The sequence below is a fragment of the Tachypleus tridentatus genome, chromosome 8 (assembly GCF_004210375.1).
Source record: "Tachypleus tridentatus isolate NWPU-2018 chromosome 8, ASM421037v1, whole genome shotgun sequence".
NCBI lineage: Eukaryota > Metazoa > Arthropoda > Merostomata > Xiphosura > Limulidae > Tachypleus > Tachypleus tridentatus.
The window spans coordinates 94869000-94885393 of NC_134832.1; the positions used below are offsets into that span (position 1 = coordinate 94869000).

The 16394-nt window shown below is 29.2% G+C and overlaps 1 protein-coding gene across 7 annotated transcripts in view; it reads left to right on the plus strand.

Moving 5' to 3' along the window:
* The first annotated feature begins 495 nt into the window (after positions 1–495).
* The window catches only part of LOC143222977 (REST corepressor 1-like), a 50216-nt gene continuing 34317 nt past the window's right edge, over positions 496–16394 (plus strand). For 2 of the 7 annotated variants that reach the window (XM_076450274.1, XM_076450275.1), the window contains exons 1-4: positions 497–788; positions 1055–1117; positions 11246–11320; positions 11972–12024. In XM_076450274.1, the coding sequence (XP_076306389.1) occupies positions 659–788; positions 1055–1117; positions 11246–11320; positions 11972–12024 (321 nt within the window). In that variant the 5' untranslated portion in view covers positions 497–658. Of the gene's footprint in view, positions 789–1054; positions 1118–1147; positions 1286–11245; positions 11321–11971; positions 12025–14126; positions 14212–15453; positions 15523–16394 lie in introns of those variants that run through there. The other 5 variants (XM_076450276.1, XM_076450277.1, XM_076450278.1 and 2 more) reach the window with 4 other exon arrangements.

Consider the following 16394-nt stretch of genomic DNA (forward strand, 5'->3'; position numbering starts at 1 on the left):
TCAACATATTCTACCAATAAGATGGTGTTTATTACCTACTAACATGTGTGTGAATATAACGAAGTATAATAATAAGTAATACGTTAATTACTAAAATGTTTAATAAGACTACGGAGGTTAAAATGGAATAAACTCAGCGCACAATTGTTTCTCACACTTATTTTACAAGAAGCTATTAGAGGAAGCATTAACTAGTTCATTTAGTTAAAGTATTTTATAAGTATATTTTCATTGTTTTTACGTTTTTACTTTAACAGTTATCATTCATTGTTTGTGAAAATTAACATTAGTATGATTAACCAAAATCTTTAATTTGGTTTAACTCTTAAAAATATAATAGAAATAAAAAGAAGAAAGAAAAAATTTAGAAATATTTATTTAAAGTGTAATATTTCATTCAAACTTTACACAGTTTTATTTGAAAGTCTTATCAAATATAGAACTAGTTTTTATGTTGAAAGGATACTGTTTGTTCTTGGTGTCTTGCTTTCTATCTACTTTGATCTTCAAGCAAATAGATAGGAACTCCGAAACTACGGAGGCAAAGGATGGTAATAATTTTTGTGTTAAAGCGCGAAGGTTGCGGAAGGTAGTCTACAGTTCTTGATTTTTTTTATTCGGGAGTTAAACAGCGTATTTCTAAATTTTTGTCTCAAAAATGGTTTTAGCAGAAAGAAATGGTGATGAATTAACCACTCGAAATGGTCGTCGATCTCGTGGCGCTAGTCCAGCTATTAACAATGGACATTTCTCAGATGAAGATAGTACAACTGATGAATCGGAACATGGTATGGGTAAAATTATTTTTAATAATAACTAAATAAGTAATAAAGTAATGTAGTAACATAACGTAACTCAAATCTCTTTGTAAATTAGATACTGATAAATTTAAAATCTGGTTGAAACAGTTGGCTTGAATCGTTTTCAGTATAACTAATATGCCTTTTATTTTTCCCGAACTCTTAAAATGTTATATTTCATATTGACTCACTAAACAGTATTCTATTACTACTTTACTGTTACGGTAATCTCATATTTATTATTGATTTGACAGATTCTGGAATGCGAGTTGGAGAAGATTACCAAGCTCATGTTCCAGACTTTCCAGTTTCGATTGGTAAATAAGTTAATTGTACTCAGCAGTGCTAGATTTACTCCTAGTAATAGTATTATGTTAGTGACGTAATGGTAAAAACTAAAACAGCAACCTAATATAAAAAAGAAGTGTAGTAATAAATTAATGTTAATTATTGAATAAAATGGATGGAGGGTAATCAGTTAAAGAGTAAGTAATAAAAAAAGAAATAATTCATCTCAGAATGATTATTCAAATTATTTCATGTTGTATACGATACTATAACTAGCATTAAGCATTGCCAATAGTGACGATATCATTGTGGACATGGAAGCTAGCAAATGCAAGAGGCAGTCAAAAATTGTTTTTGTTTTCTTAAATATTTTATATTTGAATTAACTTCGGGCTGTAGACTTTGAATTTATTGTATACAGGGCCAATGTTCTATGTAGCTTTACATAATGTTGTGTGAGGGATTGTAGAAATTCTTAAAACATAAAATAGAGTCTGGTCACTAGAGGCTCCTATTCCATCAGTGATACTAGCACCATGAAAGAACCAGTGGTTTTTTATTGGTTGTTTTTTTTTTGAATTAGTAAGTAGAGCATATTTTAATTTTTATATTTAAAATTTTATATGACATTTAGGCTGTAAATGGATAATATAAGTAACCAGATTTCTTTTGGAACAAAATGTTCAAGATTCTTCAATTCAGACAAAACAATTCCATTTTTATTGTGATAAATTGTAAAATATACAGTTTACACTCTTAACTATTTTATGATATTTTAAAATATTTTGGTAAATTCCAAAGTACCATATCTTGAACAGTATCAGACACAGGGATGGGGTTCCAGAGAGTTTGAAGCCTGCCCTTTTTGATTCAAAGTGGCTGCATGCAACTCCTGTATTTTTTTTTTGTTTTTGGATTTTATATTAAGCAAGTATATATATATGTCTTCTTGCAGGCTGAAAAAAATTATGTATTCATCCTTCTTAGATATTAAAATAAACCTGAAGATTCTGATATTAAGAGAAACTTCTGTGTTTAGAAAAAATTTTGCAAAACAATTATAACAAATTTAAAATCTTTGTTAGTTTCGTATTTAAAAAAAAAGTTGATTTTTACATATTTGTCATGACAGCCAAAGTGATAGTCATAAAACTCAAAAGCTCTTTTTGTTTTTCTTTTTTTGTAATTCAACCTCTTTTGCGTGTATGATGTTTGAGGTTGTTCTTACAAGTATATGCATTCTAATGTTCTCATAAAATATTGAACCTTAAAGTGAAATAAATAGAACATGTAATGACATCTCTGTTAATACTAGTCAAATAATATATTAGTTGTAGCATGACCTGAAATGCATATATATTGTAGTTGTTGGTGCATACAGTGATTACTTATATATGTTGGTGAAACTAACATAACATACAGACAACAAGAAACCATTTTGGTTTCTGCAGCTGTCCTTGCACACTAAAGGAAAAGTGAATATTAATATCAATATCATTAATATAAGTAAGAAAAAGCAAAGTCTCAATTGTGGAATAGTTTTACCAGAGGTGTTGCTAAAAATATACAATCACACCAACAGTTTTAATTATCAGCAACCAAGCATATTACGAAAAGTTTCTGTGACTACTGTTAGCAGTTGTTTCAGCTCTTAACCCAAAAACAGCTGATAAGATTAGATGTTCTTGGTAAAACTGCTAATCTGTGATGCATGTATGGTTTCATGTATCGAGCCTATAACGTGGCTGGTGTTGTTAATATTATTTTAAAAATTAATATTACATATTAAATCTATTTAATGCTATAACTAAACTTCATATTAATACTATAAATTACAGAAATATATAACCATGTTTCATATTAAGCATGTTGTAAATTTCTGCTAGAAGCCCAAGTTCTACAGATCAGTAGTACTACGAGCCATTAGGCATAGCATTAATAACCAGGATTTAGTTTGGTTGGGCTGTTTTAACCCCATGACAACTTTTTGCTGTCTGTTACCAGATCACCTCAAAATACAGCTAAATAACCTTTCCTCAATTCATACCAGTAGTAGTTTCTTATTTAGTGTTCTGTGTGGCATGTTATCAGAAGCTTCTAGAAAATCTGAGTACACTACATTCATACTTTTTCTTCCACCAAAATAGCAAGTAGTAAATTTTCTATACTCGGCATTAGAAATGACTAACAGTATACTTAATAAGAGGGTCTTCCACTGTGTAAACCTCTTAATCATCTCCACTGAAAAGCAGTTATAATTGTACTTAAACCTGTCTCTTATGCCCTAACTCTTTTATTACTGTGTACCCTTGTACACGTAAACCTATAACTCATATTTTCCCCCTACCCTAAAGCAATCTATCTTAATTCTATCCATTTTTTATCTAGCCTTTTGATTTCTGTTCCTAATTTGCTATTTTTCCATCTAATCAAGTAATATTTTCCAATTATTTTATGAGTTTCATCTAAGTATCTGTAAGAAAACATATACTGTATCTTTATGAATTTTCTGCAAGTAAGCCCATAATTCACAAATATAATGAAATCCTGGATCCTATTGCCACTTACAAACTCCATCCCACTTTTACCTGAGCTGTCTATTACCATACTGAAATTTGTCAAATGGTACCTAATGTAGTAATTATAACTAAAATTAAGGTATCTGCTAGCATATAAATCTAACACATGTAAAAGCCAGCATGTGTCACATCATACTTGATTCCTCAAAATGCAAAGAATTGTAAAAACATGAAAGCCAAAATGCATTTATCCAGATTAATGAGGGGAGGAGTGTACCATGAGACCTTATAAATGTAGTGAGTGTTTGTATAATAAGCCTAAAGTAAAGATGCAATGCAGGATTATCTATCCTAGGACCAAATGCATAGAATTTGTCATGAAGGTAGGAATAGCAATTCAGTTTCACACTTAAACTATTTCTGTTATGTAACCAACATTATTAATAAAAATACACATCTGTAATCAACAGAAAATAAGAAATCAACAAATATTTTTCAGTTTTGTTGTCTATATATTTCATTTTATACTTTCAGTACATAGATTAAAAACAACAATAGGTTATACTTTTGTTGGTGAACATGACATGAAAGCCATTGTTGGAATGTAGTGTTACCAAAATGCACTGATTTTTTCATATATTAATTGTATGCTAAATCTGATTTTTAACAATAATTATACTATGAATATATCACAAATTCAATTCATGAATGATCTTAAATTTGATTTGCTCATACAGCAAGTTGCCTCCTGCTGGTACAGCAGTAAGTTTACAGATTTACAATGCTAAAATCAGGGATTCGATTCCCTTCGGTGGGCTCAACAGATAGCCGGATGTGGCTTTGCTGTAAGAAAAATTAACAAACATACAGCAATTTACTAATGTTTGACTGCTTCAACTGCACTTTTTTGCCTTTTTGTTGGTCAAGCTTGAATTTTGCAAGATTTATTTATATCGTTTAGTTATAAAATGTGAGGTTAGGGTATAATATGGGGTGGTAGTACTTGCCCTGTCGTATTTGATGGACTATGCATTAGTTTTACATAAATATAAAACTGTACTCCCCTTAATAACTAATGTTGTTATTTATACTTTTAATAACTACAGGTGTTCGAAAAATCTTATTAAAGTACATGCAACTCATTTATTAAAATACTTAAAACTACCAAATACTTAAATAGTAATAGTACAATAGTTTTAACTCTCAGTAACATAAATACATTTTTAATCTTCTTCAGTTAACTCTTCTAATTGTTCTTTATTTCAATCTAATATCTATTAACTTAGATGTTATTATTAGTATCCTGAAGTACTGTAGTATAAATGCTTGCAAGTTAACTTTCTAAATACAGTAGTGAGGCCTAATGTTGTAACTTTAGACTTTCCTGTACCTGCAGGTGTAAAATCTACAAATTGTTGAATCTTAACCAAAATACAGTAATTAAGTTATTCTAAGTCTTATACAAATTTAGTACTTATTTTCCAAAGAAAACAAAAAACAACTTAAGTATATGTAACTCTTCTGTATCAGCTAAGAAATACTCACGTAAGACTTAGTACTTTGGGTAAATAAAATGCATTCACAGTTGTAAGTAATTGTTTGATGTGGTTGTTGCTCTAACTACATTTATTGTTCAAGTTTTAGTCTTTAAATTGGTTCTTTACTAGTTGCTTGGATATAAATATGTTTAGCATAATTTATCTACTATTACTTGATAAAAGTTTGTCCTCTTTAACTGGTGAACTTCTGGACAGATTATCACCAACATTTTTCATGTACCATTAAGGCTCACATTGAATGATGTATATCAGCTAGTACAGAGGAATGTGTAAGATTGTAACTATGCTCAGTCTAAATTGTGAGGAAATATTTGCACTATTAATATTTTTACTTCACTGTGATTTTTCCTTTTTCTAAAGGCTATTCATTTTTTTTTTGTTTGAAGTAGGCAATACTAGTCTTGTTTTGTTTTTTAAGTTAAGCAAAATATTTTTTTAAAATTTTGGATTACATTTTCATGGGATAGCAATTGTTTATTTTACTATCCTATTTTTATACTACAACCAGGGATCAAATTGTCTAGTGTTTACTCCTGTTACAGAAACATTACTCATCCTTTTAAGGCAGTGTTTCTTAACCTGGGGGTTGTGACTCCCTGGGGAGTCGTTTGAAGTTTCTCGGAGGGTCACGGAAGGTTTGGGAATTATTGGGGAAATCACAGAGCAGTTTGTAGTTTTTGTGGCAGTTGAACCATGTCGAGATGCTTGTTGCACAACTACCTGTCTAATTTTGACAGCTGTCTAAGTTTTCATATATTGCAACGTTTTGAATTGCCTAAATTTTTTTAACTATATAATATTAATACATCAAACTTAACATTTAAATATCAAAGTTTCCATCGTATTTAGTATATTTTCTCTTTATATATATATATATATATATATATATATATATATACATTATATCAACCCTCACACTGAGTGAATAAGTCGGTTTTGTATGATGTTCAGTAATTCCATGGATTTTGCATTTGTTTAGGGCTTGTAGCATTTCTCAAGGTCACTTATTTGTAACATTTTCAATAAATTAGGATCTTTATATAGTTTTGTTTTATTCTACCTTTACACAAAGTTCACCATTACAAAAATTATTATAGGGATCACGGTAATACCCTGGAGAGTCTCAGGGAGTAAGACAATGAAAAAGGTTAAGAACCACTGCTTTAAGGAGTTTCAAACTGTGTTAAAAGGTCATAATAAATGAGGGAAAACTTTAGGCATTGACTTATGCTTGGCAGCAGTTTCCAAACATTTTTTTTTATTTATCTTAAAAGTTATTTACTAAAGGAGTCTTGGCAATTTCTCATTAAATTAATGTCCATTTATGATATTGGCCTGTTGAATTGTGTACCATCTTATGCAAATAAGATACATGTCATCATGTTTATTCTAATTATCTTGTAAATGTCAAAAGGTGCTCGATATCAGCAGAAACCATTATATCTGGATCAACAAAGTATGCATTTACCTAGAGCTGACAGCCATTCTATACTTAACAACATATTTTAGTATGAAAAGTTATTCAACAGCAAGAAGCTAGCATACAATTAAAGCCAGTAGGCCCAACATTTGCAATAATCATAGACATATTAAGAGGCATGTGGAAAAAACAACTAAAAATCTGCAGTTCTAGTGATTTCTGTTACTACCTTTAATGAGCAACTACATTAAATATAAATTACATTATATTTAAACTTGCTGGCAACAAAACTTAACTTCAGAGACCAGCTGGTACAAATATAGCACTAAGGCTTACATGTTGATTGCCTTAGCAATTCTCAAATGCAAAACATTGCTCTCCACATTTCTCTAAACTTGGTCTGTATATGTCATGAAGCTCAAATGGGGATTGCAAAATTTGGATGACAGTGGCAATTGTAACAAGTGAAAGTCTTATTATGCACAATTACAGTAATCATCTGTACTCAGAACCTTACAATATAAGATACTGAAAGGCACAAATAAGGTGTTTATTAATACTTGACTGTAAGAATTTGTGAACTTTCTTTCTGAAATGTGTACTAGCAGATTTTTTTCAGGTGCCTTCTAAGTTTTACTAACAAAGCTGCAATGGTAACTAACAATTTACTGGTATTAATTTATGACCCTTGACTGATAAGAATGTATCTGCAGCATGTGTGATGCTCAAATTGGCAGCTGCTCCACTCATTCCAATTATCTTATATTTAAATCAACCAAGAAAAAAATAAAAATCTTAGAATGTTGCCTCACAGGACTATCAATAAATATCCTCAGATGAAATGTCCTGTTTTGCATTCACACATATGATGTTTGTAATATGAGAATAAAAATTATATTTCAAGCCAGGTATAAACAATTTAGTTTTCTATATATGTTCTGTTTGTGCTACCACATTCCAATGGGCTTGGAACTAGCTTTTTTGGCCTCTATTTTTATCAATTACTTTTCAAAGTTACTACCAAAAAAAAAAGGCAACATTTCTTTATTTACAACAAAATGTGCAGATTGTGTTTACCTAGCTTGAAAAGTTTTGAACAGTTAGTTCACATCTTATCAAATATTTATTTCAGAGCACCTCTTTGTATTTTTCTGCATGTCATAAATATATTTGCATAAACCATGTGGTATGTAAATATGTTTTGACAATTGAGTTAGCAGAACTTAACCTGATGATGACAGAAATTCAGAGGGTTGAAGCATGTTGGTTAAAAGTGTTATTGTAATGTAAAAAAGTATCATGTGCCATTTCTTTAAAATATCATAATGGCAAATCCGTAATGTTCATCTAAAAAGTTAGCATTACTTAGCTGACATTTGTCTCATTAGAAGTCTGGTTTTCATTTTCTCTTGTTGGCAGTTTACACTGTCTTTTGTTCTTAGATCTCTTAAGTCAGTAATTCTAATACTTTAATCAAATACTATATATTTTATATGAAGAAGATAAACCAATGTAATTTTTGCTTGTTTTTGTTTTCTTACAGAGTGGTAGGATTATGAACTTTCAAGAATGAATAAGTAGCCACTAGTAGCAGAATATGATTCTAAACAATAGGAGTTGTACATAGTTTCCAGTGATGTCTGTTGATTGTTTTATTAAAAATATATAAGTTGTTAAATCTGGGTAGCTTATTTTCTTTACTGTTCAATATGTGGATGTCTTATTTATTGTATTGTCTATAAAGTGTCTTGCAAAGCAGATAAATAATGTATTGTAATTAAAATCAATTAGTTGTTAATTTGTTGTATTATATTACTAAGCTTGAGTCAATCTGCCATAAGACTTGCAATATTTACTAAAATTTGCCAAAGTTCATGAAATTATTAAGTACTTTCATAATTATAGTATCTATACCTTTATGGTTACATGGCAGTTGCAAGCTTGTCTAAACTATACAAAGTCATTGTGAAAAAGTTAACACTTTCTACACAAGTTCAGTCAGTGTGATTGACCATGCAAACACAAAATAGCCATGAAAGTTTCCATACTGTAATGTTTTATATATTTTCATGAAATTTGCCAAACTTGCAGTAAATATTGCAAGTCTGTTCTTCATATAAAATCAAAATGTTTTAAATAATTATTTTTACAAAACTTGTCTGTAAATATTTGGAGTAAGAGTGTTGACTACACTAAGCACAAAGTAATTTTCATGTTAAAATTTAAAATGCTTTTCCTCATCTAAAAATTGTCAAATTTCATAATTTGTTTCTTTTTTGAGATGTATGTAACTAATCATTTCACCACACAAGTTGTAATCTACTTGGTGAATGTTTAACACACATTATCATATTGAATGATGTAAGGTATGATCAGTTCATAAGCATACCTTGCACTTACGTATTATTATTTTTCATATCTTATCATATTTAACCTCATAAGTTTCCAATTTTTATAACTTAGTTACTTTTGTAACAATAAGTGAAAAAAAATATATAAGAAAATGAAGAAATATAGTACCTATCTTCAACCATGTTTGTTTGTTTTGCTCTTGGTAACCAATGTTGGTGTTGGTTACAAGTAAATTAAATAATAATTGCCTCCCCAGTGGCACAGTGGTATGTCTTTGGACTCACACAGCTAGAAACCAGGTATCATCACCTGTGGTAAGCAGGGTACAGACAGTCCATTGTGTAGCTTTGTGCTTAATTCCAAGCAATCAGTCAATAAATAAATAATATTTATTCAAATAATGCACCTAAGGGCATATAATAATAATATTCACAAAGGAAACAATGTCCTGTAACTAATAATATTTGACTGGCTTTCTAAGACAAAATGGGCTAGAAATGATTCTTTTAGTTGCTTGTTCTGAACATCACCAGATAAACTTTCAAACTGAAGGTGAAATTGACATTGCTCTTCACTGAAAAACAAAGTAGTGTTATGTGTTGTTTAATAGAATTTGGCTTTCTACTGTTTATAAATTATGTAAAACATCAGAGAGAATTATTGGCAATTTGTGAAATAGAGCATGTGGCAGATGAATGTAGCAAGTGGGTCTGGTTTTATAGCTTATTACACCATAAATAAGTGATATTGAAGGCTATAAAAATCAGTCTTGGCCTTAGTAGTATCTATCTTATTTACATGTAAACCCTTTAATTCAGAGAAGCTTGGTAGTTTATAGAACAGGAAAGACCTATAGAACAAATGTAACAATTCTCATAAAATGTGACACTTGGGATTTATTTAAATTTTTTTAATATAATCAAGAACTTAACACTTTTGCAGTATTAAAAGTTAATTCATTAACTGTATTTTTTTTATAAGTTTATATAAGGTAATTTAACCCTATTGCAATGGATCACAGGTCAAAGGCTGTATTATTGCATTTGTTGACTTACATTTAAAATTTTATTGAACTACTATTTTATGAATTTATGTCAATAAGTTTGGAATCAAATTGGAGATTATAATTTAAACTTTAATATATGAGTTAATTTCTTAATTTAAAAGTAAACATTAAAAGGACACATCTAAATATAGATTTTAATGACTCATGTAGTATTTTGAATGCAGTACTATTTAAAATTAATTGTTTGTGATATCAGAATACTAAGTACAGTTTTGTACAAATTAGGAACTTAATGTATTAATATTTTCAAGCTAGAATATAAAATAAGAACCTTGTATCTTTTTATTTTGCTGAGATATGGCTTATGTGCTGAATTAAATGCAGTTCTCCCATTCACCTCTTTCCATTTTTGAAAACAGTTACTTCAATATATGGCAGGTGAATAACCAATCAACAGCTTAGAATGTCCCCTAATGACTTTCTCAGCCATTTTAATCTGTGAAAAGGCTACCATGTTCTTTCTATCTACTAAAACACAACCATGACAGAGATGACTGAAGGTTAGTTTTATATTACTAGATATGTAAGGTTAGCTCGGCATGACTGGAGGTCAGTATCATGAAAAATATATATATATATATATAGTTATGGGACTTAAGTACTTAGACTAAACATATGCATTTTTGTGTTATAATATATAGTCAATGTAGCAAGAAAAAACAGTTTATATTTATTTCCTTTTTTTTTTATTGTGGTTATGAGGTTGGTGGCAAACCCCACATAGAATATAGAAAAAACATAAAATATAAAGTTACTGAACACAAACATTTGAAATGTATATAAGAGGTTTGATATTACACAAATAATAGGAGGTTTTTGGGATGAGGAGTAGTATTTTTAATCATAATATGAAATCACATTCAGATTAGTAATGAAACAGACTCTATTTTCACAAACATATTTCACTAAAATTTGATTTTTTTCTTGTACAAAATACTTGTAATCTTTGCTAGAAGTCTACCAGATTTTGTGAAGATACACATGTTGTATCAAAAGTTATAGTGCAAATATTTAATGTGTAGACAAAGTTGTGTATGTTATACCAAGCCCATCATGAAAGGGTAAATTAAATTTTGAGTTTGACTCTTTAGAAGTAGCAACATGCACACTTGAACGTATTTGTAGTGAAAGGGTTAAGACATTCAGATTCCCAGTATAATTTTCATTAGCATAAGAATGTTGTCAAGAAACTATTTACAATAGATATATATGTGTTGTTAAATTAATCTTTGTGTGGGCAGGTCCATGTCCTGAGTTTGCTCCAGAACGAGCTCTCTTGGTATGGTCTCCTTGTCCAGAAATATCAGACAATAAATGTAAGTAGTTTTATTTTTCAATTATCTCCTTTTTGAAAAAGCAAAGAGATATTTAAAAGGATATTTTTTTATTTTAAGTAGATCTATTCACAAAATCCTAATTAATTCTGTGCCATTATTGTCATTGAGTATGCATATTAATATCAAATATGATGTTACAAAGCTTTGTTAAAACATTAGAAATATCATAGAAATGTGTACATTTCTTTAAACTATTGTATTTTTGACTAAATAATAAAAAAGTCTTAATATTTTGAAATATTCTTGTTGACCTGTTGCATGATGGAACAACTGGTAAACTATTCTTGTTCCTAGTTTTTCAAACTTATTTACAGCAAAATGTAATTTGTTAACTTGAAATCCTCAATGAACCTGTAGATCCATATTTGCAGACGGTTGGAATTCTATATCCAGGATTACTAGCTCTTTCTATGAGTAAACTTTTGATAAATTTTACAGATAATCAACACACGAGCTAATGTGTTTTTAGAACAGCAAATGGAAAGTAAAAACTGAAAGATTTTAAGTAGATGGTTTTGAACTTTAAAAAAGTATTTATTATGTACTTTAGAATTTATTAATAGCAAACAGGTTTATATTTTTGCAAATAACACAGAATAAATAAATTTAACAATCTTTTTTTTCTTTCAGTGGATGAATACATCATATTGGCTAAAGAAAAATATGGATACAATGCTGAGCAAGTGAGTATACCTGTCTTAGGCACATATCAAAAGTAATATTTGTCATGTTCTTTAGTGCCAGCTGAAAAAAAAACAAACTTAAATACAACTTTATTGTAACTACATTTGTTGTTAGAAGATTCCGGTTAATTTTATGATCATTATACTTAGAAATATTCATTCATATTTTTGGTTTATTTGTTATGTAAATGTATTTAAAATTAACCCTATCAGCATGAGTCAAAGGCCATGTCATGTTTGTTGGCATACTTGCATTCAAAATTGTATTGAGCTACTATTTTACGAATGTATATCAGTAATAAAAAATACAAAACTTTGAGCAGACTAAAGACACAACCTACCTCTGCGTGATACCATAGAATTTCGCTATAATATATTAGGAATAGTAACTAAGATGTGTTTAGATTTTTAAAAAATATGAAACTTTGAGCAGACTAAAGACAGTACCTACCTCTTTGAAATCTCGGATCGAAAGAACGTGGTAGCCTTTTTAAAAATTAAAATGGCTAAGAAAACCACTAGGGGGATATTCTAAGCTGTTGATTGGTTATTCACATGTCATATATTGAAGTAAGTGTATATGAGGGACTGGTTTCAAAAATGGAAAGAGATGAATGGGTTTGATTCAGTACATAAGCCATATCTCAGCAAAATAAAAAGATACAAAGTTCTTATTTTATATTCTAGCTTGATAATATTAGTAAATTGAGTTCCTAATTTGTATAGAACTGTAGACTTAGTATTTTGACATCACAAACATATAATTTTAAATAGTGTTGCATTCTACATACCACAATACTTACTAAAATCTATATTTAGATGTGTTTTGTTAATGTGTACATTTAAATTGAGAAATTAACTTATACATAACATTAAAGTTTGAATTATATTCTACAATTTGATTCCAAACTTATTGATATAAATTTATTGAAATAGTAGTTCAATAAAATGTTGGATGTAAGTCAACAAATGCAGTGACACAGCCTTTGGCCTCTGACCTGTAGTGAAAGGATTAACTCTTTCAGCATAGGCTCAATACCAGGGACTGATCTCGTAACTATTTTGTGCTTGTTTAAATTTTCATACTATACATTTTAACTTATAAGTGTATTTTACTGAAACTTTCCACATTATCAGTAAACATTACAAGGCTTTTGTATGTAAAATATATTTTTTGTCAAGTTTTACAGTTCCTTTAAATAATGTTTTTTCATGCCTTTTTTTCTTTTTAGATGTTGACTGTCCAACATGCGAAGTAATTTTGTTTTTAAAAGTAAAAATACTTTTATACATAATAAGATTTTTAAATTTCACATGTAAAATCTCTATAACTTCCAGATGATTATTAAATGTTTTTATGAAAATAAATTTATATTTTGTGTGTTATTTTCTCTACCTTAACTATGTGGCATCTGTCAATTTGACTGACCTCATAACCACCATAAAAAAATTAGTAAATATAAATTATGCTTTGTCATTGTAGAATGATTACAAATTAAAACACAACTATTTAGTCTAAATAGCTTAAATCTCATAAAATTACACAGTATATGTATTTATTATTTTTCATTATATTGACCTTTTAGCTGTGTAATTGCCAAAGTTGCAATGACATGATGTGTGTGCACTAATGTTACCATATTCAAAAATATAAAGCTGGTATTTATAAAGTGACCTTTCTTGGCTGTGTTTTAGTGAACTAGTATTTTATAAAATACAGTCATATTTTAGTTATAATGCATTACATATGTATATACATTATTGCTACATACAAATAGGGTCTTAAACATTTTTCTTAAAACAAATAACAGTAAATAAAGAAGTGTAGCAAACAATTATCTCTTCTAGTTATAAACTTTGCATTCATTTGATATTTGTTTTAGGCTGCTAAGCCTCATTACATTTCACACATAAAGGATGGAAATTAAATAATTTTTTTTAAGGTTATATATATACACACACACACATTTTGAAGTAACCAAGAATCATAAACTGCTATATCAGTACCACAAAATTTTACTGTAATTTATCACACTTAGCAGCTAAGCTGTATTTGGGTGTAAAAACTGTGAAATTTAAAACTCAATAATATCTTACCTTAGTGCTTGAAATCTAGCATGAAAACAACGTGTTTGCCACTTAAATACTTCAGAGAAGCTGAGAAAGCCACTAGAGAGACATATTGAGGTATAAATTAATAATCCACATATAATTGGGTGGAGTAAATGTATGTTAGCAAGTGTTTTAAAAAATTCAAAAAGGTGGGTAGGGCCACCTTGATTGATTCAATAAGTGTAATAAGTCTGTTACTGAATTATGCTATTTTAAACATTTCAGTTCTTAATCATTATTATTTTGAGGCACTAAATTTATTTTATTTACTAATTTTAATGTTACCTAGTGAATTTTTATGTACTGTAGTTATGGAAGAAATGTTTTGTTAGATGAAACTATATGTTGTTTAAAGCAGTAACAGATACAATGCAATTATTCAGCAGTTTTGATATCAGGAAAAAAATATTTATGAACATAACTTTTTTAAAATGATATTTCAAATTATGCATTACATTTTATTAACATTGAAATTATTTATTATTGTGTATCAAATACATAAAGAGTGAACCACAGACTATGCATGTATCAGAAAGCAATTTAAACAATACATACAGTAGGTGAATAAATGTCTTTAAAAACATTTAATTACTGGTCAGTAAACTATAGTGAGTGCAGTGGGCTAACAACCTACTCACTTAAATACTTGTTGAAGAATCCGCAAGCGATTGTGGCCCTATGTTCCTAGATGGAATCTAATGGTGATAACTAACTAACTAACTAAACTATAGTGAGCTCAGCTTTGAGGAATACCTCATGATATGGGTGTTAGTAGCCTGTGTCAAGTATCTTTTTTTTTTGCAGCTAAATGAACTAAAATAAACTGGAGTTGTAAATATAAGTTTACATTCTTTATGTATTCAGATTACATTATTTAGTGGCTCAATTTCACTTAGATCATACATAAAATCTGCCTTATGCACAAAAATTAAAAATATAAAATGAAAGCAATAACCAAAAAGTTTTTAAGCATATAAATTCTGATGTGGTTGTACCTTCTTTCATACAAAGTTATTTCAGTATTCATCCACACTCTAAGCAATGCTAAAAAACGTTCTTTGGAAATATTCTTGTTGTTTTGTGTCAAAAAACACCAACCAACTGATATGAATTCTTTTTCAGCTGATGTCAGTACATTTATCACTTGCAGTTACCCATGATTTGAGAAGTTCTTGCCTGTTGATCATGACAGCCATCATAAATTAGGTTGATAAATACAGTAAGAAGAAGTGTAAATTAGCATCACCCAGACTTTACATATCCTCTTTACATATGCTTTCTACCCATTGTTTCTTTTCTTCTCCTCTGTTAGTACTGCACCTGGCATTTACTTTGGATTTCAATTTGCTCTTGCTGTTTTGTGCCTCATCCTTTCTGCCTTACCAGGTAACATGTAGAAGTTTGGATGTAGTTTATTCTTTGTTAACATGCCACACATAGAAGTTAATTTTAGACATCATTTATTACTCCTTAATATGTATCATTTAGGACATTCTGTTTAGTCACAGTTCATCTTTCTTCCACATGCACACATTGATATTTATAGTTGGCCTTATTTAGTAACAGTTAAGTTCATCTTTCACATGTAGCACATTGGTATTTATTTCTGGCTTATCATTCCTTAGTATGTCCAAATACAAGGTAATGTCTGCATCTTGTTTGTTACTTTTTCATATGTATTCCTTGTAGATTGATTATACTTAGTTTTGATTAATTATTTCTTCACATGTATACATTATTTTTATGTTTAGTTTTACTTCTTAACACTTTCACATAGAAACTACTATTTTGATATAGTTTATTACTTCTTACTATGTACACATAGAAGATAATGCTGATTATACCTTGTTTACACACAACAGTTCATGTTTAATTATAGTTTCTAATGTAAAATGTATGCCTAGAAGTTAATGCTTAGTTCTTGTTTTCTTCTTCACATGTGCAGATGGAAGATAATGCATAGTCTTGGTTATTTATTCCTCACCATGTACACATCCATATTAAGGTGTGATTCTAGTTTTTACTCCTTTAACATGTCCACATAGAAGATAATATTTGGACATAGTTAATTTCTTCATACTGTGTCATCATAGTTCATTACACACTAATTCTTTCAGAATGGGCATCATTTCATGTGGATGTCAAGGTTTTTCATTCAGTTATATTCAAAATTTAATTAAACTACTTTCTTATTGTGATATATAAGCTTGGCATAAAAACAACTAATGATCTAAATTTTAACACAAGTTCAAGTTCTT